This window comes from Micromys minutus (assembly GCF_963924665.1).
Source record: "Micromys minutus genome assembly, chromosome: 28".
Lineage (NCBI taxonomy): Eukaryota > Metazoa > Chordata > Mammalia > Rodentia > Muridae > Micromys > Micromys minutus.
Genome location: NC_137963.1, coordinates 37,677,567 through 37,703,982, shown reverse-complemented (window position 1 = coordinate 37,703,982; position 26,416 = coordinate 37,677,567). Strand labels below are relative to the sequence as shown.

Here is a 26,416-nt window from a genome sequence, read left to right as displayed (position 1 = left end):
TACAGACACTGAAGCAACTTTTTAAAAAAGATGCCAAGACAGAAAAATGAGCCAGCTGTACCTGATGTGACCAGAAAAGGGTGTTGGGGTGGAGATATTTAAGCTGACGCTTAAAGAGAAAGAACCAGATCTGGACGGATGGCCCAGTGGTTAAGAGCACTTGCTGGAGGACTGGAGAGATGACTGGGTGGTTAAGAGCACTGACTGCTCTTCCAGAGGTCCTGAGTTCAAATCCCAGCAACCACATGGTGGCTCACAACCATCTGTAATGAGATCTGATGCCCTCTTCTGGTGTGTCTGAAGACAGCTACAGTGTACTTATATATAAAAAATAAAAAAAAAAAAATCTTTAACAACAACAACAAAAGAGCATTTTCTGCTTTTGCAGAGAAACAGGGTTCTATCCCCAGCTGTAATTCCAGTTCTTGGGGATTGGTCATCCTCTTCTGACCCCCATGACCACCTGCATGTACTTGGTACACAGACAAACAGACACACATAGCCACACAAATGCTTTAAAAAGTAACGATCATTTAAAAAACCCAGCCGTAAAAATCGGAGAGGAAATCCACCGCGCTTAAAGCACCGAGAGACCAGAGCAGTTAGAGCTGAGGAGCTACAGGGTCGGGCGCTGCAAGGCCTTGGGTACAAGATGGAGGTGGAGGCAGTGGGAAAGGCAGCTAGGATGTCTTCTTCATTTGTGGGAGAAGCGCAATCACACCTGAGCGTGAGGTTGGAGAGGCGTTTGCTAGGGCTGAATATGAGGCAGAGGGACTGATGGTTGTGAGATGGAAAAGCACCATCGAAGGTCATGTGACCCGCTTTGCAAGTTGCGCCCACTATGCCAGCAGAGGCCAGATGGGTCAGGTAGGAGAAAAGGCTGCTGTGTTAGCCTTTAAAAATCAAAACACTGCGTGGAACACGCAACTCTAACCCAGCGCTTGTAAGACGGAGGAAGGGGGACAGTGAGTTGGAGGTCAATCGGGGTTATGTAAGACCCTGGTTTCTTTTTGTTGTTGTTGTTTGTTTGTTCTATTTCGTTTTTAATTAGATTGACATACGGACTGGGAGGAGTTGTGCCAAGAAAAGTCCTGAGGAGAAAATAGTGCACCAAGTAGGAATGCGAGCAGGCTTTGGGTTCTTTACAATTCAGGGTCATTTATTCTAGGGTGTCTCTGAAGGAACGCGACTTGGTGGCTTGCTCGCAAGTCTCTGAAACTCCAGTTCCAGCCGGGGCAGCAGGTTGGGGAGGTGCAGGAGGCGGGGTTCCAATACCCTCTTCTGCTTTTCCCAAGTACCAGGCATGCATGAAGTGCACATGAATATACGCAGGCAAAACACCCTTACATATGAACAGAAATTCTGAGACGGGGGGGGGGGGGGGGAGGGAGGGAGGGAGAGAGGGAGGGAGGGAGAGAGGGAGGGAGGGAGGGAGAGAGGGAGGGAGGGAGGGAGGGAGGGAGGGAGGGAGGGAGGGAAGGAGAAAGGTTTGGACTAGTCGCTCATGCATCTGAGCCTGTTTCTAGGTTGATATGTGAAGGGCTGTACACAAGGTATGGAAACAGCCACTAGACTCCTTGCCTGCTAAGTCTTGTCTGGGCTTTGAACTTGGGCAGCCTGGTGGCAGAAGTCTACTGTGTGCTCAGGAAAGGGCTGTTGTGTTAGCTCACCGCCCCTGATGGTTGAAGAGAAACCCAGGGAATCATAAGGTCCCCATACTGACCAAAGAGACAAGGTTTAAAGCTTGGTTCACCCCAGAAAGCGACTAGACACCTGTTTGAGCTATGTAAGATCTACAAGGACCTGGAATTTCCGTTCTCAACTAACAGACAGATAACCCAGAGCCCAGCCAACCTTCTGGTATTGCGCTGTTAGACTGAAAACTACAACTCCCAGAATGCCACTCAAAGCTGATCAGGAACCGGAAGTGGCTTTGGGGCGGGGCCAACTGTGTTTGGCCTCTGCTGAGCCAGGTGTGTCAGGTAAGCCAAGGTTTTGAGGGTTGGCTAGAGACTGCGGGGTCCCACCGAGAGGCCGCGGCACCCCACTGCCCTGGGGCGTCTGGGTCTTGCCTTCCCTCGGTCGCAGCACGTGAGCCAGCGTGACCCGCGTTCCCTGCAGCCTGGGTCTAAGCAGGTGTTCTAATGCTGCTTTGGCGCCACTGCCCAGAATGAGAAAACCTGTGCAAACATAGGATGATTGGACATTTAGCGACTGCGTTTGTGCTCTTCAAGAGGGACGTGGGCTAACGAAGGTCTAAGTCGGAGATAACGGTGTTAAAGTATTTATTGGGAGTCTGGGTAAACAGAACATTTACTCGTATTGGAACGGGAAATCAGAGAAAAAATAAGTAGGTGGTGCTGGATAGTGAAAATATGCCTGATCTGAGGACGTGTGAGATTAAGGGAAGAGCATTTGGGCAGAGAGAACAGTTTATGCAGAGACGTTGGGATATTTAGTATGTTTTGGGAATAAGTAGACCACAGAGAGCAAAGAAAACGATGGAGAAGCGGCTAGCAGGAAAGATGGTTCTTGCAGAGGACCGGAGTTTGGTTCTCAGCACCCGTGTCTGGGCGACTCATGATTGCCTGTAACTTCAGCTCCAGGTGATCTGTTGCCTCTTCCACAGACACTTGTACTCAACTCACCCGCACATAGCCACATACATGCTTTTAAAAATAAAGTAGGCCGGGTGTGGTGGGCCAAGTCTTTAATTCAGGAGGCAGATTTCCGTTAGTTCGAGGCCACCCTGGTCTACAGAGGGAGTTCTAGGACAACTAGGGTACAGAGAAACCTTAGCTTATAAAAACAAATGGATGAATGAATAAATGAATGTTTGAGCCGTTGGTCCCAGCACTTGGGAGGCAGAGGCACGGCAGTTCTGTGAGTAGGAGGCCAGCCTGATGTATGTATTGTGTATTTATGTATGTATGTATATAGCAAGTTCCAGGCTAGCTAGGGCTCCGTAGTGAACCCTGTGTGTAAATAAACATACAAACAAACAAATATAAATAAATCATTTAGAAAAAAATTGACCGTGTAGATATTGTGTAGATTTTGGATAACTGTGAGTGACAGAAAATACTGCTGATTCTAGGCAGAAGAATGGTATAATTTTCAAACATTTAGATGCTCTTATATATCTATTGCTGCATATTTGTGAATATATTTCACAGACTTACTTATTTTGAGACAGGGTCCCAGGTAGTTTAGACTAACCTCGAAGTATTTTTTAAAGATTTATTTATTTTATTTTATGAATACACCGTAGCTGTCTTCAGACACACCAGAAGAGGGCATCAGATCCCATTACAGATGGTTGTGACCCACTATGTGGTTGCTGGGATTTGAACTCAGGACCTCTGGAAGAGCAGTCAGTGCTCTAACCACTGAGCCATCTCTCCAGCCCTCAGTATAAGTTCTTAAAGGTTTTATTTGTAGAGTAGGGAAATGGAGGACCTGTTTGAGTTAAACTCAAAGCATCTGAAAATTGGAACCTCATAAAAATGGAATGAATGTCACCACCAAGTCCCCAGGGTATTCCATTATTGTGTCAGTTTCTTAGTAACTGTTGACTAACTAAAGCTCAGAAAGATTTCTTATTAATTTGAGATGGGTGTAATCACTGTGGGCTAGACTGGCCTAGAACTCACAATTCCCTCTCCCACCTCAGCCTCTCAACTGCTTGGGTCACAGACCACTCTCCCTGCCTTTAGAAAAGATATTTTAATTAGAAGGTGAAATACCAAATCTGGGCATAGATAATGTCTTGTGTAGGTTCGTCAGATCTGTGGGTGTTTTCAAGATTTATTTTTAATTATGTGTATGTGTGCATATGCATGTGTGGGTGTGTTTTCCACAAGTGTGTGTGGGTACAAGTGCCATCAGAGTCTAGAAGAAGGTACTTGAACCCCTAGAGAGCAGCTATAGGTAGCTATGAACTATGTGGGTGCTTGTAACAGAACCCTGGTCCTCTCTACAGTAGTAAATGCTCTTAACCAATGAGCAATGCCTTCAGTCCCCAGATCTACATGTCTTGATGCTCAGCTATGCCTTTGCTTTTTGAGGACCATTAGATGATAACCTCTGTTCTGCATTTACTGGATTTCCATTGTGTGGCTGGGACTTACGCTGTTCACCAAAGGCACAAAGCTAAAGAAAGTTGGGCCCTGCCTTCAGGAGTGTGCAGTCCCGTATAATGCAGACTCTTAGAGTGACGGTTGCTATTGTCTTTATTTGATCTCCTGGTATGAAAAACATCTTCAGGGACTGTAGAATTTAGAAAGGCTTGAGGAGCAAAAAAGAAAGTGGTTAAGTTCAACAAATACCAAATATTGCGATTTTCAAGGTCTTTGTGTTTTTTTTTTAAGATTTATTTTTGTGTGTATAAGTGTTTTGCTTTCATGTATGTCAGTGAGCTTCCGTTCCTTTGGAGGCTGGAAGAGGGCTTTATATCCTGGAACTGGAGTTGACAGAGGGTCGTCAACCACCATGTGGTTGCTGGGAACTAAATCCAGGTCCTCTGCAAGAGCAGCCAGTGCTCTTAACTACTGAGCCATCTCTCCAGGCATGCTTGCAGACTCTTTCAAAGGAATTCACTTTGATGGGGAAAATGTTGTCTTAGTCAGTTCTTTTTTTTAAGATTTATTTATTTATTTTATATAAATGACCACACTGTCCTTGACACACCAGAAGAGGGCATCAGATCCCATTACAGATGGTTGTGAGCCACCATGTGGTTGCTGGGAATTAAACTCATGACCTTTGGAAGAGCAGCCAGTGCTCTTAACCGATGAGCCATCTCTCCAGCCTCTTAGTCAGAGTTTTTATTCCTTCACGAAACATCCTGACCAAGAAGTAAGTTGGTGAGGAAAAGGTTTATTCAGCTTACACTTCCACATTGCTGTTCATCACCTAATCCCAGCACTTGGGAGGCAGCAGCAGGCAGATCTCTGAGAGTTCGAAGCCAGCCTGGTCTACAGATCAAGTTCTAAGACAGCCAAAAGTTGTTACAAAGAAAGCCTGTCTTGAGAAATCAAAACCCAAACAAACAAAAACTTTATTTTCCTTCGTTTATCTGGTGATGCTCTGGATCAAACCCAGGGCTTTATGAATAGTAGGCAAATGCCAGCTCTTAAGCCTTAGAGGTTTATTTGGGGGGGGGGGTATTTAATTATTGTCTGTATATAGTGTGTGTGGGTACTTGAACTATGGCACATGTGTTGCAGGGGATAAACTTGCTACCCATGAACCATCTCTACTCCCTTACAGCTCTTTTAACAATTTGGTTGCTCACTTTAATAAGGGGCGGGTGTTGATTCCTGGACCAGTGTATCTTAATTCATGTTTGTGCTTTCAATGGCTTAAGCATAGAAAACAAAAGCAAACAAGGCGGTGAGATGGCTTAGTGTAATGTGCTGGTATCACAGGTCTTAGGATCTGAGTTTGGGACCCCAGAACCCAAGTAAGAGCCAGGGTGGTGGCTGGGTCTAATCCTAGAGAAGGTAGAGACAGGCCCTGGAAACTTGCTGGCGCCTCGCCGGACCTACATGGATAAGTTCCAGTTCAGTGAAAGACTGTCTCAAACAAAAGGAAGGTGCCTGACACTGGAGGTTGTCCTCTGACTTCTCTACTCACACTCAGTGCACACATACCCCAACATGCATAATGATTGCACACACACACACACACACACACACACGTAAAAATGATGTTGATGATTAGCATAATGGTTTGTGTAGCTATCTAAGAGAAGTGTCATAATAAGGGTCTAGGTACTTTTGGTTTAAAAAGATGTATAGCCAGCATTGCCCTCCATACGATGCCATACTTCTAGACTGCTTAGCAAATCGATTGCCCATTTTCATAGGGGAGATTTTTGCTTACTGGGCCAGAGTATCTTACTTTGCATTTGTTCTTTGCAAAATGTTCTTTGAAATTGTTTTCCCCGTTTCTCTGAAAGAATTTTGCATTCTCCTTCATCTTGTATTTGATACACTCAGTGAATAAATAACATTTAAAACTTAACCTGCACCTAGTAGCTTTGACCTGGACTTCTAGCTATACTGAAGCTGAGGCTGGAGGATTACTGTCTTGAAGCCTGCTTAGAGTACACAAGAGGTTACACAATGAGACCCTGTCTCAGTGTAGAAAAATAAAGAGATCTGGGGTTCTAACTCAGTAGTAGAGTGCTTGCCTAGTGTGAGCAAAGCCCCGGACTCCGTCCTCAGCACCTCAGCAGGAAGGACGGAGAAACAAACCGGTGCTCTCACAGAGTGGGTAGGATCAGAATCAAGCCCCAGCCCCTGCAGGCAAGTGAACGCCAATTTCAGATCTAGAAGCATTTACATGGCCGTCCTCGGGTGTGTGGTGCGTTCCCAGAGCTGCCTGGAGACTGAGAACGGCAAGAACTTCACTGGCAGGCTTTCCCCAGCACTTACTCTGTCAGAGACGTGAATCAGTGAGGTGGCTTGTCTTACCTCAAGGAGGGCATCTGTGACAGACATAAATGTCCCACCACTCAGGAACAGCAAGCCAGAAAACATGGCTGAATCCTAAGATGGCACTTTTCTTCCCTGTGTCAGCCTATTTAAGTTTAAACTTAAACAAGTAAATTTCATCTTAGCTTTGAGGCTGGGGAAGTACAAGGGGGGGGGGGGAGGGATAAGCAACCTGAGCATTCAGTGACCAAAATCTAACTCCAGACCAGCACAATGGATCCCAGGTGACACATGCGTTCCGGGGGATAAACTCAGGTCATCCTATCAAATCATGTGTGTCCTAGGGTTAGAGCTTTGCAATGCATGAGCCGTCTCCACTCCCTTACAGCTCTTTTAACAAATTGTTTGCTCTGCTCGCTTTAATAAGGGGTGATTGTTGATTCCTGGACCAGTATATCTCCGTTCAGGTTTGTGCTTTGAATGACTTAAATATAGAAAACAAAATCAAATGATGAGGCAGGGGGATGGCTTAGTGCATTTGCAGATGAAAGACAAATGCACACCCTGGCTTAAATTTAACATATTAAATTAAGCAAGCAGCTCAGTGGTTGGGCACTTTCAAACCTCCCCATGGCTAACACACTCTTCCCTCCAGTATTCCTGAATTATTACTTACTACAATCTATCCTCTAACGTGGGTGCCTGGACCCAGTTTGGCAGCCCCTCCTCCCGGCTCCTTCACATGGCTGTTCACTCTCATTTCTCCGTCTCTCAAGCTGATCTTGCTTCCCGGTCATGGATAGTCTAATCTCTTGTCCCCTTTGCCTAGGAAATCTAAAGTCCTGCCTCTGTCTCTCTGTCCATCCACTGGCCACCGGCAATTTTATTTCACCAATCAAAGGCAACCGAGGACAGGGACCTCAGTGTCTTACAGGCAGATGTGTGGGTTCCTGTGTAATTTTGGGAGCCGAATTAACACAAATAGCATTAGAAGCAATCAATCCACAACAGCTCACAACCAGCGTAACTCCAGTTCCAGGGAATCCAGTGCTCTCTTATGGACTCTTCGTGCACTGCACACACATGCACAAACCTGCACTCAGCATCCACATATACACACAGTTTTCAAAAATAAAATTGAATTTCAGGTTGGGAGTAGGACAGAATGAGATACATACTTCTGCCACCATGTGCCACCCTTTTGTGCAAAGTGGCATTCTCAGCTTTGACGATTACAGCATCAAATGCAGTCAGTCAACTCCGAAAACAGTGCAAGATTCCATCCACCCAACAGTATCAGCAGAGATCTAGTTCTTTACTGTGAAAACGAACGAGCAAGTGCCTTTCTCATTAGGATGCAAGTGTGCTCTCATCTTCATAAATGGGAAAAATATTTGTACACCAAAGCACTGTTGTAGAATGAATGTCTTTATCACACGTGTGTGTGTGTTTGTATATAGTGTGTACCTAGACTTGCGAAAGGGTTTCCTGGTGCGAGCCAACGATGTCACAGGAAGGCTAGGCACCTGCTGCACAGCCTGATACCTGCTTTCTGTTCTCAGATTCCTTGTAAAGGGAAGAGAGAACTGACTCTACTCACTTTCTCTTTGATTTTCACGCGCATTCTGCACATTTATACACCATGGCACACATACAATAATAAATAATTGAGGTAATTTAAATGTCTTCTAGTGTGAAAAGGGGATCACAAGTAGAAATTGTTTAAGAAGCCCTGAACTAGCAGGGCAAGATGGCGAACATTTTAGTCCCGGCACTCAGGGAGAGATGGGCGAGTCTCTGAGTTCTAGGCCGGCTTGCACACGCATCACTGGCTTCTGTTTCTGGAGTATGAATACCACTGTCACCGTGCTTCTCAGAGTTGTTCGACCCCAGGCCTGGCAGGGATATTGTGCACCCTCAGTGGTGGCTGGCTTCATCTTGTAATAATGCTCAGATATAGGGTATGTTCTGACCTGTCACCAGAACCCTGGAAATCTACCTTTCTTTCTTTTTTTTTTTTTTTTTTTTTTTTTTTTATTGTCTCTGGACCTTGTATGTGATAGATGCTTAAGAAATATTTGCTAAGGCTGGAGAGATGGCTCAATGGTTAAGAGCACTGACTGTTCTTCCAGAGGTCCTGAGTTCAATTCCCAGCAACCACATGGTGGCTCACAACCATCTGTAATGAGATCTGATGCCCTCTTCTGGTGTGCCTGAAGACAGATACAATGTACTTATATATAAGAGATAAATCTAAAAAAGAAAAAAATATTTGACAAAGGACTAATTTGAAAGTAAACTGTCACGGCACTTTCCAAAGAATAAAATAAAAGCTTGGTGTTGTGGTACTGATCACTTGGAGGTATCTGGTCCTTGTCCTCCGAGAAGTGTGTGACTTCGTTGCTGCTGAGGTGTCTCTCTGGGATGCTCTTCAGCATGCTTTCCGTGGCTCAGTCTTTCTGGGGCAGTATCACGCTAACTCCTCAGAACTAACTCTTCACTGACACACCAGCAGTGTCTGTCTTTTGTAAGGAGTCGCTGTGTGAGCATAGCACATGGACTGTAAGTTGGAAGAGCATGCGCAGAGGACAGACTCGCGTGCTTTGCCAGAACCGGAAGGCTTCCCAGAGGCCAGCGGTGAAGATGGACTCTCCGAAAGCTTCCAGCTTCTGCAGATGGATGTGGAGTACGAGCCCCAAGAAGAGACCAGCCCTGCAAACGGTGCCACGTGGAGCTCGGTGGGTCCTGCGAGCGCGCCGTGATGGGCGTCTCAGAGATCTCTGTTCCTAGGGTCGGACCGGGAGATTAAGGGAGCTGAGAATGAATTCTGTGTGTTCTAATTCCCTGCTACTTGAATCAAGGTTTCATTTTCATTGGAGTCATAAGAATGTAAATAATATTTTAAAAGAAATTTTGGTATGCCTCAAAAAGGATCAGGGACTCTAAACTCTGTTTTTGAGATTCTGTCCCAAATGGGTTTTCTGGAACCTTGGGATGGTGGGGTGAGGGTGATGTTCTCTCTGACTATAACCTAGATAAGGACATTATTCAGTGAGAACCCTTGCCTTGCACGTTCAAGGCTCTGGGTCAGATCCCGAGCAATGCACCCAGTTATAATAACTGTGCGCTGCTCTTGGTGAATATCCACCAATGAAAATAAAATAGCAAAAGATCATAGTGGTAAAATTAAAAATAAACACAAGCCATTAGGCCTGTTTTTAAGACAAAAACCTTTTCCTCTCTAACCTTATATATAAATAAATAAATAAAAAAAAGGAAGATAACCGGTGTTCATTTTCCTGTCTGGTGCTTATGAAGTTCTCAAACAATTTTGTTTTCTGGATAATGAAAGAAAAATGTGCAAAGAAAGCAGAGACACTGGGAAAGGATAGTCTCCTCAAAGAAGAGCAAAAGGAAGCAGGAAAGAGAAAGAAGGAAAGCCAAGCGTGCAGAAGACCCGGGTAACGGTGAGTCGGAGCGCGGTGAAAGGTCATTGCTTTTAGGAGAGGAGGGGCCATTACGCAGCTCCTTTGCAAATCAAAGCACCAGTGTGAATTTGGATGTGAGCAAGTGTCTGTGAACTCGGAGGCAGAAGTGGTGATGCTGCTGGTAGGTAGCTCACACTTGCTCGTGCTGTGTGCTATCCTTAAAATCGTGCATTGACTGTCTCAGGGCTGCTATGTACTGTGATTACATACACAGTTTTTTTTTTTTTTTTTTTTTTTTTTAAGAAGAGGTGGATTCAGATTAGATAATGTGCTCAAAATAATTCAGCCTAACAAATGAACAGAAGTGACCTTATCACACTCTCTAAGCCATTCTCCCCACCAAAAATAAAAGAGAGGTTCGTCTATACAGACAATCCCATGGGTTGTAGAAAAAGAGCCATTAGTTCTAGTCAGTCCAGAAAGGTCGCTGGACTCAAAATTAGTATTCTGAAAACTGGCCTTTGGCCAGGCATGGTGGACATGCAAAGTCAGGCTGATCTGTGAGTTTCAGGCCAGCCTGGTCTCGGGGTAAGTTCTAGGACAGCCAGGGTTACACAGAGAAACCCTGTCTCAAAGAACAAAAACAAACAAACAAGAAATAAAAGAAAGAAAGAGAGAAAGGAAAGAGAAAAAAAAAGGAAAGGACTGATTACATTTCCCCTCTCCCTCCCTCCCCACTGCCTTCCCATCCATACCCACCCCATGCCTGTTTCATTAGAAAATAAACAGGTGGGGCTGGAGTGATGGCTCAGTGGTTAAGAGCACTGACTGCTCTCCAGAGGTCCTGAGTTCAAATCCCAGCAACCACATGGTGGCTCACAACCATCTGTAATGAGATCTGATACCCTCTTGTGACAGCTACAGTGTACTCATATAAATAAAATAAATCTTTATTAAAAAAAAGAAATAAAGCAAATACATTGGAGAAAGTGCCCAAGAATTAGAGACGCGCACAGGAATCCCGTAAACACACTGGACTGCTCTAATGGATAGGTGGAGGGCCTGGTGCAGACCCACGCAGGTCCTGCTCATGCTGCCTCAGATCATATGAGCTTTGTTCTCGCTGAGTTAGAAGGCCTTGCTTTCTTGGTGCCTCCCCTCTGGCTCTTACTCTTTTTCCACATCCTCTTCTGAGGGGTTCCCTGAGGCCAGAGGGGAGGGATTTGGTGGGTGCATCCCATTCAGAGCTGAGTGTTCCGAGGTCTCTCACTCTGTGTACTGTCTGGCTGTGGATCTCTGTATGTCTCTGGTGGCTGAGTCAGATGCTGGTCTCTGGGTACAGCAGAATCTCATCAGGACTCATTTTATTGCTACATAGTTTTCGTTTTTATTCTAAACCAGTAGTATTTTACCCTAGGTCCCTGGCTGCGCAGTCTCTGGCTCTCGGTCACCCAAGCAGTGTCGGTATGGATTCCATCTTGTGGAGTGGGCCTTAAGTCAGATCGGTCACTGGTTGGTTACTCCCACAAGTTTTGTGCCTCCATTGCCCAGCACACTGTGCAGTCAGGACACCGTTGTAGATGAAGGGTTTGTGGCTGGCTCGGAGTTTATGTCCCTCTTTTGGTGGTGTGCAGAGTCCTTTCCTGAACCAAAGACACTGGAGGATAAAAGGCTCTGTAGGACCAGCTCAGCTTCTTCATGTTCAGTGATGTGTGTAGATTTTGTCTTCAGCAGTGGGGCCTTGCTGTCAGTTTGTGGAGAGCAGTTTGGTCACCTCCTGGGTGGTTTGGACTTCTTCAGCTAACATCTCAGATGTAACCTAATCCCAGCACTGGAAGCTTCATTTGGTGACAAGAGATGAATTTGGGATCTGTCTCCCCATTATTTAGATCACCTTCAGATATGCATACATTATCATATATGCATACATTAGGAAGCTTCTAGTGTATTAGGTTTGCATACTCACCCCTCACATGGCCTTAATTTTAGCCGTCTCTCCTTCAGAGTTCTCTCTCCTCCCCACTTGATCCTCCTGTTCCTGCAGCCCTCCCCCTCCACTCTTATCTGTTCCATTTCTCTTTCCTAACAAGATCTATCTGAACACCCCAGTTTCTTACTCTAGACACAACTTCTGTGATCTGTGGCTTGGTTATCACTGACTAACAGCTAATATCCACATTATAAGTGAATACATGGCATATTTGTATTTCTAGGTCTAACTTAGGATGAGTCTCTTCTAATACTGATACATTTACCTGAAACTTCGTCTTTTTTTTTTTTTTTTTTTGGTAATGGCTGAATAATGTGTAAACATATTGCATTTCTTTATCTATTCTTCTGTTGAGGTTAGGTTGTTTCAGTTTCTAGGATTATAAATAGAGCAGCACTGAACACGGCTGAGCCAGTGTCCTGTGGTAGGATGAAGCATCCTTTGGGCAGATGCCCAAGAGTGGTATGGCTGGATCTTGAGGTAGATCGTTTCCCATCTTCCTGAGGAACTGCCACACTGATAACCAGAGTGGCCGTACCAGTGTGCACTGCCATCAGCAGTGAAAGAGTGTCCCCTTTGCTCCACATCCTCACCAGCACCAGCTGTCCCTTTCGATATTGATCTTAGACGTATTGATGAGTGTAAGCTGAATTCTCATAGTTTTGATTTGCATATCCCTCATGGCTAAGGATGTTGAACATTTCTTTGTTTCTCAGCCTTTTGTGTCCCTCCATTGAGGATTCTCAGTTTAGGCCTGTGCCTTCACTTTTAATTGGATTATTTGATTTCTTGATACCTAGTTTTAAATTTTTATGTACTTTGGATATTAGTTCTCTATTTGATGTGTAGTTGGTAAAAATCTTTTCCCATTCAGTGGCTGCTGCTTTGTCCGAATACTGTGTCTTTGCAGCACAGAAAGCTCTGAGTTTCGATGAAACCCCATTTGTTAAGTGTTGATCTTAGTGCTGTGCTATCCCATTCTTAATCCTCTCTGGTGTTTCTGTCGCAGGCACCCACCCACAGCACAGCAAACGTTTTTTGAAAGCCTTAACCAAAGAGAAACTTTTGGAAGCCAAACACTCAGGACCAAGACTCTGTGTTGACTTGAGCATGACCCAGCACATGTCCAAGAAGGTAGAGCATCCAGAGGCCAAGGGAGGCACAGAAGGGTGCCGGCTAGTGAGGTGGGAGCCCTCACCAGCCTCTGTGGTTCTGTCGTGAGAAGTGTCTGGCTTTCTGTTCTAGGCTACTGACTTCCACAGTGGTTGTTGGAAAGGACAACTAATCAGTTCTTTGATTTAGTTTGCAGTTTGCCTTCTCTTTCGAGCCTCCTACGCTGGCCATGATGTTCTCAGTCTGGATGGATAGATCCTTGCGGGTTCCATTCTCCAGACACTAAACTTCGTTCTTCTGCTTAAAAGAGAAATACTAGCCTGGTGACATGTTGTGGGAGGCTCCTGGTGGCGAGGTCTCATAGTGTTTATATTTTAGTCATTTCTCAGTGTTCCCTATGGTGGGGAGGATTATCCCTGAGGGTTCTGGAGAAGACTGGACACATGCTGTATGATTCTGGGCAGATGAGATGGACAGCCATCTCTTTGGCTCATGGGCTCACAGCCCACGACATACAAAGCCACATGGGTTATATCTTGGATGAGAAAGCAACGGGCCGGCTTTGTCCTATAGAGGATGGGATATCCCCTGGGTCCCACAGGAAAATACAGTTGGCTTGTGGGATGCTCCCTGGGCCACTGGGGCCAGGTAGGAATAAGCAGGAACTGTGCCTCATTCACTTAATGGATTTTAGCTGCAGGCACTTGTTTCATCTGGAAAGGCGGGCTTGGGGCACGGGGGCTTGATTCTGGCTTTTGAGATCCTCTCAGTTGTAACAGAAGTCAGTCCAGCACGTAATACAGAGCCTCAGTGTGAAGCCTTATGTCGTAGCAGACCTATTCCAGATGTCACTGTTATGTGTGCTAATGACACACATTTCTCAAAGAAACTAGGAGGACTGTGTCGTTAAGGTTCTCATGGAGCCTCTAACTGTAACCTTCTAAAGAATAAGCAAGGAGATGGGAAGGTGGTGGTGCATGCCTTTAATCCCAGTAAACAGAGTGAACAAGGGAGCCTCCCTTTATATTAACTGAGAGACGATTAAGTCAAATCAAAAGCCTTGTAGGCCTTTTATTCAGTGTAGCACCAATCAAGATAAATGATGAAAAAAAAAAAAAGGTTCTAGAATTAGGGGGGAAAGTTAGAACTTCCAACATTGTAATATCTCTTTAAAGTTAGGGTGACGGTGCCTCATGTACCTAATGGGCTCAGAAGTGCTGCTGCTACTCTACCTGACCTCTTTATAACTTAAATATCGAGCATCATATAGGTGTAAACGCAGAAGTCTTTCCAAATACCAGGGGCAGAGCCAGTCAGTGGGAGGAGGAATGCTTCTGTGCCTGGGAGCATTTCCTGACTCGTGTCATTGTATGCGTTATGTCATGAGACGCAGCGCCCAGGGAGTAACTGCTGTGTGACCATTTGCTGCTAGGACTGGCTGCTTCCACGCCAAAGGCTCAGCTGTCCTTATTGCTTTACAGGAACTGAGTAGGTTGGCGGGACAGATTCGAAGGCTGTATGGTTCAAACAAAAAAGCCAGCAGGCCCTTTTGGATTTGCCTTACTGGATTCTCCACTGACAGCCCCCTCTATGAGGAGTGTCTGAGGATGAATGATGGATTTTCTGCTTACTTGGTAAGAATTCTCTAGCATGTTACTTAAGTTATCTAAGCGTGCTTCTGTCCTAAAAGAAATGTTTTGCTTTTTCATTCGTTGATGTGCAGCTGGCTCCACTCATGGCTTCCACATCCACACGTTTATACATTTCGCTGCTTTTTTACTGCATCTAGTCTGTTATTTATTATGTGTGTAAATATTAAAAAGCAGTAACCTTTTATCTCGCCCCTTGCCGGCCCCTGTGGGGCCATCTGGCACCACGGGGATCTCTATCTTGGCGCTCCATGCTGCCTCTAAGAACTCAGGCACGGTTCACTCCACCACCCAAGCATGTTCCTTTCCTCCACCACCCGGTACAAATATGACTCCACATCCATTAACTCATCAAACAGGTTTATATGTTGAATTCTCGATTCACAAACCCTTTACACAATAAACTTACAACCAATGGACAAAGATATAAACTGCCCTATATGAGATAAAATTAGACCCATAGAAACCCGTAAAAATAATGACAACCTTATCAAGCTAGAGATGCGCTGAGAGAAACGTACACATCTTCTTCCATCTCCTCCTCCTCAATCCCCACCTCCTCTCCCTCTCTTCCCCTCCATCAGCCTCTGCCCCGCCTACCTCTTCCCTGTCCAATTATGTATCTCCTTAACATCAGCCCACGTGTGTATACCATGGCATAAATACAGAGGTCAAAGGACAGTGAGAGCTGGTTCTCTCTCATCACATGGGTCCTGGGAGGAGACAAGTCAGGATTCAGAGCAAGTGTCTTTACCCACTAAGCTGTCGCTCCAGTGGCTTAACCACAGTTTTTTTTTTTTTTTTTTTTTTTTTTTTTTTTTTTTTAATTTATTTTGGGAGCTGGAGAGATGGCTCTGAGGTTGAGCAGTAGCCACTCTTCTAGAGGTCCTGAGTTCAATTCCTAGTAACTACATGGTGGCTCATAACCATCTATAATGAGATCTGATGCCCTCTTCTGGCTGGCAGGTTTACATTCAGGCAGAATGCTGTATACATAATAAATATTCTGAAAACAAATTGCACTTGTAGTGAACACACACTTTTTTCTTGTTGTGTATTCCCTGTGCAATACAATGTAGCTGGGTGTGGTGGCTCATGCCTGTGTTCCCAGCACTTGGGAGCCTGAGGCAGAAGGATTGTCACAAGTTTGAGACTGACCTGAACTGCATAGCAAGTCCTAGACTATTGTGAGACCTGTCTCAAAGACAACAAGAGGAACTAAACTACAGCACAAGAACTATTTACGTGTACTGGGCATTATAATAATCTAGAGGTGACGTATTTATTGATCGTTTTAAGTCTTCAAGAACATATAACATAAACATTGATATTTTATTTGTGGGACCTGAACATGCTTAGATTTTAGTGGCTATGGGGCCATCTGGAAACCAGTCCTCATAGATGCTGAGGGGCAACTGCGATGTCTGTATGTAAATGGTATCTTTTCACTGTGGCAATTTAAAAGGTCTCAGAATTTTTCGTAAGTTCTTGTAATTACTTTTATTTTATTCTTGTCCTCTATTGGCAAACTAATATTCCCATTGTCTAGAACCATGTTTCATAACCTCTCTAGTTCATGCCAAACCCTATACTTTAGTGATGTTTTTGGAACACAGTGGTGGAGAGGTGAGAAACGTGATTGTTGGGAAGGAAAAGGATGCTTTGAGGAGTCTTTAGGAAGAAGTACAGGACTTCCACTCTTGTAAAGGCAGCAGAGACCTTCAAGTGAGAATCCAGGTCGTGGCCACGGAACGGCACTAATGCCCTCTGGGCTGCTGCTGGGCCTGAGTTACTGCAGCCATCCCTAGGGGGGCCGAGGAGGCCGTGGGTGTGAAGGATGTGCTGCGTGGCTGAAGTGCCAGCCGGCTGCTGTTACTGCTTCAGCAGCCTCTCCCAGTCTGAGGTGATCTCCTCTGCTTTGACTCTTTCCTGTGTTTCACCTGTGCCCGTCTCCTTCACTAGAAAGCTGCCCCTCCGGCTGGTCCTCCTTTACCTGCAGTCCTGCTGTGTGTTCCCTGCCCTCTGGGGCCCTGCCACTTTCTGTCTCTTGCTATTTCCAGCTCGATGTGACAGAAGAAGACTGCTTTAGCCTGTTTCCTCTGGAAACCCTTGTGTACCTGACTCCTGACTCCGAGCACCGTGAGTACCTGACCATCCCCCATGGGGTCACACAGAGCTTTGTCCCTCTTGTTATTCCCTGTGGCACATTTGCTCTCACTGCATCTAAGATACTACAGGAGGAAATACTGGGGGACAGACAAGCTGACCTCTCTTGTGGGCAGATAGCCAGTGCCGTGGAGATTGGTTCCATCTTCAGGTGGACTTTGCAGGCTGCCTGGTAATCCATTTTCTGGCCAGCCTTGGTCAGTGTTATTTATACATATTTACCCTCCCTCCTCCCTCCCTCCTCTCTCCCTCCCTCCCTCCTCCCTCCCCTCCCTCCCTTCCCTCCTCCCTCCCCTCCCTCCCTCCTCCCTCCCCTCCCTCCCTTCCCTCCTCCCTCCCCTCCCTCCCTCCTCCCTCCCTCCTCCCTCCCTCCCTCCTCCCTCCCTCACTAATGTTAGGACATGTCCCTCTCAGATTTATCTCACATTCCTTGTACTCCTGGTTTTCTTACCCGTCTAACTCAGTGCTGCTTTGGGCACAGCACCTGTGGTTTGTTTGTTTTGTTTTGTTTTGTTTTTTTCAGATCTGCCAGCAGGCTTTTAGTTATGTTGTATTCGTTGTATGCTGATATTCCTTTCCTTTTGCTTTCTTTGGATTTAGAAATTTTAAAACAAATTTCATCTCAGTGGCTTTCATTTTCTCCATTAGCCCTTGAAGACATTGATCTGAGCACAGTTTACATTATTGGGGGACTTGTAGATGAGAGCATTCAGAAGGTGAGTAGACATTTTAGCCCCACCCCATCGAGTTCTTTGTTTGTTTGTTTAGGTTTTCTAGACCAGGTTTCTTTATGTAGCCCGACTGTCCTGGAACTTGCTCTGTAGACCAGGCAGGCCTTAAACTCACAAAAATCCACCTGCCTCTGCCTCCTGAGTGCTGGGATTGAAGGGGTTCACCAGCAACTTGTGGCTGTTTTATACCACTTTTAGTAAAGGCATTTGCCCTGTTGTCGATTTCCCCAGAAGGCCTAGCCCCTGTGTGGGAACAAAAGAGCTTGTTTGGAGGGTGCCCTCCTGCCTGGAGGTCCGTCTTCATTAGCCGAGCCAGCAGCCCTGACTGACAGGAACAGAGTCGGAACCGTAGACAGGCCTGGTGATCCCGACTCGGACATTCTCCCGCCGCCTCTCCTTTTCTCTCTGCCAGGACAGCTCCGATCTTGGCTAAGCATTTTTCCCAGCACTCTGCTCTCTGTGAGAGGCTGGTTGGCTTCTTGTAGGCTAACTTTCTTGCTGGTGTAAGTCGTATTCCAACACCTCAAGTTCAGCAGGGTTGTCCAGGCTTCTTTTCTAGATTTGTTTTTTATTTTACATGTAGGACTGTTTTGCTCACATGCATGTGGGTGTCTCATGCGCATGCTTGCTTAAAAGAGGGCATCAGAGCCCCTGGAAGTAGTTATAGATAGTCGTTAACCACCTATGGGTACTGGGAGTGGAACCCAGGTCCTCCTAAAGATTGTAAAGAACAACAGATACTTAGTTGCTGAACCATCTTTTCAGCTCCTTCTTCAGGATTCTTTTGTTGGGTTGATGTTTCATTATAATAATTAAACTTGAAGTTTAAACTTTACTTCTGTTACATAAATATTAATTTTTGCTTCCATTCACAAATTAACACATATTGCATAGTTTTTAAATTGAATAATGATACAATAGTTTATATTTACAAAAAGAAATGGAGTGAGAAAGTATCCCCCCCACATACTCGTCAACCCTCAAAGCATCCTGGTTGTTTTCTCAGGCACACTTATTGGTCTATTTTACATGTGTTTATAATGGATGTAGAAATATTTCATATGTAAGACACACATATTCAAAGCACATGTTTAATACTGATGGCAGCTCAATCTATTATTTAGTCATACTTAGCGTTAGTACAATTAAATGATAGATTGAGCTACCATTGGTGTTAAACAGATAGATTGAACTACCATCAATGTTAAACACGTGCTTAGTTTTAGAACAATTAAATGTGTGTATCTAAGTGTTCCATGGCGTCATAACAGTAATCTCTTCTGGCAGGGGGTCTCCTACAGGATCTCCTACAGAATCCCTGCTTCTGGGGATTAGAAAGTCACTGTCATTGTTCCCAGTGAAATCACTGATTCAGGCATCTGATTACGAGGAGGCATAAAGAGCTGTCTTCCAGAATACAAGGGTGACCCTAGCTAAGACTCCTATCAATGGGGGATACAGAGCTGAACTGGCCGTCTCCTGGAATAGGCAAGATTTCCAGTGGAGGGATGGGAACTGGTCCCAACACCAACCCAGCCATAAAACCTTCCTGGAAGTTTCCATTGCCCTAGGTTTCTAGCTCCTCCCAGAGATGCTCCCCCCAAATTCTAGTTCTCACTCCCAATATTCTCTCCCTCACACCTGATCCCTCCTGTTCCCATCCTAACCCTTCACCCACTCAGTCTCCTCTCCCCACCCACCAGCAGTGTCTGTTCTGTTTCCCCTTCTCCGTGAGAACCACTCCTCTGCCCTTGAGTTCTCCTTGTCACTTCGCTTCTCTGGGTCTATGGATTGTAGCATTTTCTGTACTTTACAGCTAATGTCAACGTATAAGGGAGTACATCCCATGTCTGTCTTTCTGGGTTTAGGTTACCTCAGTTAGGATGATCTTTTTCACCCGTTTGCCTGCAAATTTCATGTCGTCACTGTTTTTAACAGCTAAGTGATACTTAATTGTGTAAATGTGCCACTTTTTCTTTATCCATTCTTCAACTGAGGGACATCTAGGTTAAGTTTCTAGCTGCTATAAATAAAGCCACTATGAACATAGTTGGACAAGTCTTGTGGTGCAGTGGAGTGCCCAGGAATGGTATAGCTGGGTCTTGAGGTAGATCAATTCCCAATCTTCCATGAAATCGCCATATTGATTTCCAAAGTGGTGGCACCAGTTTGCAGTCCCACCAGCAATGGAAGAGCATTCATTCCCCCTTGCTCCACATCTTCGCCAGCATGAGTTATTTGTGTCCTTGATCTTAGCCATTCTGAAAAGTGTGAGACTGAATCGTGTTCTCTCAGGATTCTACCAACTAAAGGTTACAATGAAAAATTACATGAAATTTTTATAAGAAAATTTGATTTACAGAAGGTGACATTTCAAAAAGCCCGAGAATACTCTGTCAAGACAGCCCGCTTGCCAATCCAGGAGTACATGATCAGGCGCCAGAATGAGAAGAACTACCATTCAGAAATCCTGGCCATCAACCAAGGTACCCAACGTGCTCTTCCTTACAGGCCGCTTACTAGTCCTTTGTCTTGGATGGGCTCTATTTGTTTACTCAAAGTCTACTGGTCGTGAAGACATTCCATAGCACCTTCTCCACACTGCTCCCTCACTAGTCTTCTCTCCTGAAAGGTCACTAGCATCCCTTTACCTTCCGACAGTGTTCGATGTCCTGTCTGCTTACTTTGAAACTCGCAACTGGCCTGAAGCATTGAAGAAAGGCGTTTCCCCGGGAAAAGGCTACGTTCTTCGGAATTCCGTGGGATGATGAAGATGCAGGGGTTAAGCGCCAGAGGTGTCTAGACCAAAGGACAAGGCAAGAGGTGGGACTGGAACATACGTGCTCCGACATGCTCTCTTGGATCTTTGAAAGCCATTAGCGACAAGGACCACATTTTATGCTATGTCATCCACAATGCCTGGCACACTGGAAGTGCCCTGATAAAACGTATTATGGTTTTAAAAAAGTGTGTATTAAGGAATTGCCAAGCTATATGTCATTCTGGGTATTAACTCAAGCTTTGCACACTCATCTGTTTGTGAAAGGTCTACTTTAGAGATGTTTAAATGATTGAGCTTTTCATTTAATTCACAAAAATTTCTGCCACCTGTAAATGTGCTGATTATCACCAGCTCAGACACACGCTGCCGTGAGCGTTGCAGCCTCCGTCCCACCTAGCTTGCCCTACTATGTTCTTTCCCGTGGCTCTTGCCCTGTTCTTGCTCTGGTTACGGTCATGGAGGCTCCTCTCTTCTAATCTGTAAATAGCTTTGTGTAGCCTTGAGCTTAGACAAGCCAAGTGCTCTGCACAAATATATACCCCAGGTCTAATAAAAACGCAAGTTGATAAAGCCAGCATAAAGCAGGCAGAAAAGAATGCTGCATTCCGACACACAAGCACACTAATCCACCTTCTGTAACACAAAGACAAGTCTCGTCCTCGTACTAGCAAATGAAGGAAGTTTTCCATATCTCAAAAGAGCCAAGTGACCTCTGCCTGCTTCCTTCCCCTTTCCATTAAATCCCTTGGGAACTGTCAGTAGATACATTTTGTGTGTTGCTCTTACTGCAGAATAGGCTCGGCCTCAGGGAAACCCCTTATGGGACTGGGCCACACAGATTTCAGGGATACATAACCCCTCCTCAGAGATCAGAGGGGACCGAGAACCACTTGCCAGTCTGCACTGAGACACTTTACCTGTGGAGCTTTTACCATAACGTAAATAGCGGAGGCTCTTTTCCAAACTTCTCTTTATCCTAAACCCAAGCACATGGTTTTTAAGATTGTGGGATTGTGTTAGTTAAATAATGTTTAGCCATACTTGAATCAGAAATCCTCATCATACTATTATATATAAGGGGAAAACCCTGAATATTATAAAAAAAAAAATAGATACTATATTATGAAGTGAAATATTTGTAACTTCTGAATTTTTTTTAATAGCCATGAAAGAAATATATCCTGTTTGAACTAGAGAGTATGTTAAGTTACAGTATCTTGAAACTCCAGTTTGAAAAACTTAAATACACATACAATGGTTAAGCCTTAGGCCATGTTAGTCTGTGCGTCGGTATCTTGACAAGGGTTAGTGTCTTCTGTAGTTACCAGGAATGAATTCCTGGTACTTATGTAAAACACTTGGGGCATTACTGTTCACCCAGGAAGCGCAGAAGTCTGAGCTATTAAATACTCTTCCACTGGCTTCTGGGATTACGAACGGGTCTGCTCTTTGCTTCATTTAATGTGTTCTGCTTCCCTCTGGTGAAGGCTTTCTTACATAACCAGAAAACAAGCTCAGTACCACATTCCAGCTGTTATAGAAGCTATGCTACAGAACTGCAAAACACACACTACGGCAACATTTATTATATAAAAATTTGTAATTTTCTCATCTATACATGGTTGAAGACCAGCAACTCTTACAAAAATATTTTATTATATTCTAGTAAGACAATATGCACCTTCTGAAGATCTGTCAGGAAGAAATTCACCTGACTTAAAAAAAAAATTTCCCCAGGAAACTCAGTCTTGGCTAAAATATCCATTAAGGAAATGTACATGTCAACTTTCTGCCAGTCTGGCAAAGATCTGTTTTCTTTGCTCTGTTGTCATGTGCTCACAAGCTTCTAAGACATTTGCCAAAATTAACGTCTGCTGGATGGTTTTGGCCTTGACCCATATTCTCCCATTCATTCCAAACACAATCTCCAGCGGATAGAGTTTCCCCAGTTCTTGCACGATTTCACAATCTGGAGCCAATAGCCTGGTAGGGAAGATAAAAGAAAATAAAATTTAGTGAAGCAGTAGCACATACTTCTGGCTCTCCTAGAGGAGACTCCTTTTCTGGAATCTTCTGGAATTCCTTTTCTGGGTAATTCTGTGACTATTGAAAGCCCCTCGGCATCATTCCCAAATAAGATGTGATGTACCTGCCACTCCTTTGCCGCACCACCTCCCCCACGATGTGTATTTGGGGATGGAGTCTACCTGGGTCACCTAAGTTAAGTCTCAGTTTTGTAGGTGTGAGAACTCTCCTGCCTTCCCAAGTAGCCGGGATGACAGGCATGCCCCTTTCTTCCAAGAACATCTACTTTTCAGGCATACCAGAGCCTACAACAAAAGAACTCATGCCACCCGTGGTGCGGAACATATGAATGTACAAAGCCTCTTTCCTCTGAACACCTTATTCCTAGATTTGAGGATCACAGCCCACCACCACCACCTGGTGCCAAGCAGGGCACTTAAATTCACTTTCCTGCCCATGATCGTTCCTCCCTGGTGTTCAGTTCAGAAACCGGACATACTATCTTTGAAACCAAGGTTGCTGCTCAGTCCGGAACGTGCTCCTTAGGTGTCTCAAATGTTGTCCCCACACGTGAAGGGAAAGTGAAGACGCCTAGGAAGGTGACTCTGAACTTCAGTGGCTTCAGAAGCAGAGCCCCTGGGTCTAAACACCTAACAGAATCTACCCCAGTGGGAACTGCAGAATCTTTCAGGAGCACACGGCCCTGCCAGCACTTGCTATTACAGACACTGGGTGACTCTGTGCAAGGGCAGATGGTATCTGTATTCACGTGTCTTAGAGTGAGGGAAAGACCAGTTCTCACATGGATGTCAGTTTCAAGGAGAGGCAGGCCTTCTGAGAGAAAAGACAGAACAGAACACAGTAAACCTGAAGCAGTGTTTTGGAAAAGGCGCTGGAAGGACTGCAGAGGGCCAGGTGGTTAAAAGTACTGACTGCCTTTCTAGAGGAGGGAAGTTCATTTCCAGCTCCTACAAGGTTGCTCCCGGCCATCAGTAACCCAGCTCAGGGTTATCTAATGCCCTCTTCTGCCCTTCAAGGGCATGTATGTGGTATACAGATATGCATGTAAGCAAAACACCTAAGCACACACACTATAAAAAGCACTATACCAACACTCAAATCCAAATAGCATTTGGATTCATGTACTTACATTAAGAGAGCAGAACTTATCTGAGTTTTCATATATGTTAAAACACTGACCTGTTAAAAATATTTTGTTTTATGTTCTTTGCTTACGGAGCCTTCTCTAGCCTCCTAAAATTCTGACTTAACCAAGATATTGTAAATGAAGAATCCAAATCCTAAAGATTTATTGTTTTTCAACCACGTCTAGTTACTGGAGGAGCTCCTACCCTTAACTGAGGAACTGCAGACCATGATGGCTTCTGGGGAAGGGAGCCAATTTTCTTTTGGGGTCTAGCTGATGGTACCTGATGGTAGGTGGGTCACATATTTACAAATATACATGCAGCACAGATTAGATCCAGTGGCTTCTTTATTTCTAAAAGGGGTACAAAAACTGAGGGACCAGAGTGCAGAGGGGAGGGAAGTGGGCAAGGAATCTGGGAGGAGTTACAGGGAAGAATGGGGAGTAAGTATGACCAACAAAACACCATTATGAGATTCTCAGAGTAAACAGATCCTTAGAGAAGGCGGCAGTTAACAAGCATAACTTACTTTCTAATTAAGCCCAAGGTCACCTTGAAGAGCAGACCATCCTGTCCAATCACTCCCATCCCATTGGCGCGTCCACAGCTGTCGATGCAGACCATCTCTGGTTCCATGTCTTTATTAGCGACCACACACTGGCCATAGACGAGATCTCCCACCTGTAAGATTAAAAGGTTCAGTTCCCTTCGTCCAGACATCTGCAGCGGCTGCTGCCCCTGCTGCTGCTGGTTCTGCCCCATGGACAGGAATGCCAGCCACCCAGGTCTCAAGCTAAGGGACTGATGATCCTTAGAAATCCTCCAACCAGAAGCCATCATAAGGCCTAAGAACAACCTTCAAGATTGTATTGTTCAACTTACATGTAATTTAACTTAAATGTACATTTAAATTTATATCTACTTAACAAACATAAAATTCAGTTCTTCAGCTTAGCTGTTCTTCCAAACAGAAGAACACCATCAATAAAGACCCAAGGGAAGAAAACAGAGCCCAGTGATGGTGTGAGGCTTAAAGATGGTTACACCAAGTAACAAGCTAAGAGGGAAGACCCCTGGAGTGCAATGCCAAGAATTCTGTGTGATTTGAACAATCCTTTTCTTAGTGAGATTTTTTTTAATGCGTTAATAAGACCGCTGCCCACTCCTGTCAAAAGGGAGTAGATGCTTGAAGCTGTGGAGACAAAGGGATTTGCATGCAAGGCTGAGTGACTAAAGATCCTGGAGAGTTAGAAAAGCAGCAGAGAAGTCAACACATTTCTGGCTCGGGTGTTCAGGAAGGATGTGGCTAAACTACCCAGAAAGCCCAACCTGGAAACCTGTAGAAAGAGATAACTCTTCTGTCAGCTCCAAGGATTCGGAGCCATAATGAACCGATGTTGGATAGTGCCGGTGGCCCTGAGGTTAGGGCCATTTTCTTCCTGGGGTGGATTCGGACAGGACAGGTAAGATGGGGGATGAGAGCAGATTTAACTCTTCAACCTGGTAGAGAAGAACCAAGGCTGCAAACATGATACACAGCAATGGTTCTGGAGCTGCAACACCTAAAACGACCTTGGAGAACTGGAGGGATACTTTATGCTTTAAAGACAATTCAGGTAGCCCTCTGGATAGTTAAATTACGAGGAGTGGATATTTTTCCTTATTGTTGAAACCAAAGACTCCCATCATTACCTGTACATTTGGCCTGTTTCTTTTAGTTGCCCCTTCAAATGCCAGGTAAGACAAAGAAGCTGGTTCACTCCCTCCAACATCAACTTTGAATATATCTCCAGATTTAGCGATCACTATGCCAATCACGTGGTCTCCTTTCACTGGCACATACTACAGAACAGAAGAACAAGCGTAAGCGATACGAATATTATTATAAAACATCTTCAGCAACTTTCATCTAGGTCGCTCAGGGTGGGTCTCAGCCAATCCAGCCAACTCATACTTCCCAGGTAGCTGGAACTACAAACCCGCCCGAATCAGTCCACCTTTGTAGGTCTAATCTACAGTTGATCTGGGTCAAGTTTCAAGCATCCTTTACAAGACTGGTGGCACGAGAGTCTTTACATTCAAGGAAACCCATTCCATTAGACATTATTCCTAAGTGAAAGCTCTTAATTATTCTGTGGGAAATTTAACTCCCTGTGATTTGGACCCATTGCAACTAGGACACCAAATGGCAACCCCGCGGCTTTGGGTTTTTTCAAGGCAGGATCCTCCGGGACATTTCTCTTCTTCCGCCCTTCTCAGGATGTTTTCCTATTGTGGTTCCTCTAGAGAAGATGCAGAGAGAGAGCTGGAAGTCACCACGGCTATAGACCTATGATCGCACTTGCAGGGATCCCACTTTCGCTGCAGCGCCGCCTCTCCGACACCCGCTCACCCGCTTCTGCTGCGAGTCCACCCAGTAAACTCCGCCGCCGCCTCCGCTGGGCTCCTTGTGACGCAGGCGGCCACACTTGGTGACCAGCAGACGGTCCCCGCAGCGTCGCAAACCCGGGCCACAGATCACGCGCAGCCTCGGGCGCGCTCCCGCGTTCAGGCGTAAAGGCTGCTCCCCGGCGCCGCCAAGGCCGTCTACGTTCTCGTGGTCCGGCAGCACCAGCTCCTCCCCAGGGAGAACCACCTGATTCAGGACCTTGTGCACTGCCCGTGCTCGGCAACCCGCCACAGAGTCCGCCCCAGCAGACAGCACTTCAGCCATGGCAGGCGTCACCGACGCAGCTTCCGGTAGTCTACTTCCGCTTCCGCATCCACTACCCGCCCTCCAGGGTTAGCCCTTTCCGGCGGTTGTGAGTTTTTCGGAATTAAACTTTAGCTTGGGAGCTAGTCGCTTCAGCTCGTGGGTACCCCTCCCTGCCCTGAGCAGCCGTGTATGCGGCCCACACATCCTGTAGTCTCCCCGCTGCTGGAGTCCGTCTGGGAGCCCTCAGCT

General features: G+C 45.4%; 2 protein-coding genes across 2 annotated transcripts; one reads left to right on the top strand and one right to left on the bottom strand.

Moving 5' to 3' along the window:
• Nucleotides 1–1,903: 1,903 nt before the first annotated feature.
• On the top strand, nt 1,904–21,494 carry TRMT10B (tRNA methyltransferase 10B). Its single transcript, XM_080940009.1, has 9 exons — nt 1,904–1,982; nt 8,956–9,178; nt 9,793–9,907; nt 12,868–12,992; nt 14,453–14,605; nt 16,681–16,759; nt 17,435–17,502; nt 19,880–20,003; nt 20,179–21,494. The coding sequence occupies exons 2-9, from the start codon at nt 8,996–8,998 to the stop codon at nt 20,283–20,285; spliced, it is 954 nt and encodes a 317-aa protein (XP_080796135.1). The 5' UTR covers nt 1,904–1,982; nt 8,956–8,995; the 3' UTR covers nt 20,286–21,494.
• A 379-nt stretch (nt 21,495–21,873) lies between these two features.
• Nucleotides 21,874–26,187, bottom strand: EXOSC3 (exosome component 3). Its single transcript, XM_080940072.1, has 4 exons — nt 25,865–26,187; nt 25,165–25,314; nt 24,002–24,153; nt 21,874–22,282 (listed from the first exon to the last, which is right to left on the bottom strand). Exons 1-4 carry the CDS (start codon nt 26,183–26,185, stop codon nt 22,081–22,083), a joined length of 825 nt encoding a protein of 274 aa, XP_080796198.1. The 5' UTR covers nt 26,186–26,187; the 3' UTR covers nt 21,874–22,080.
• Nucleotides 26,188–26,416: the final 229 nt, after the last annotated feature.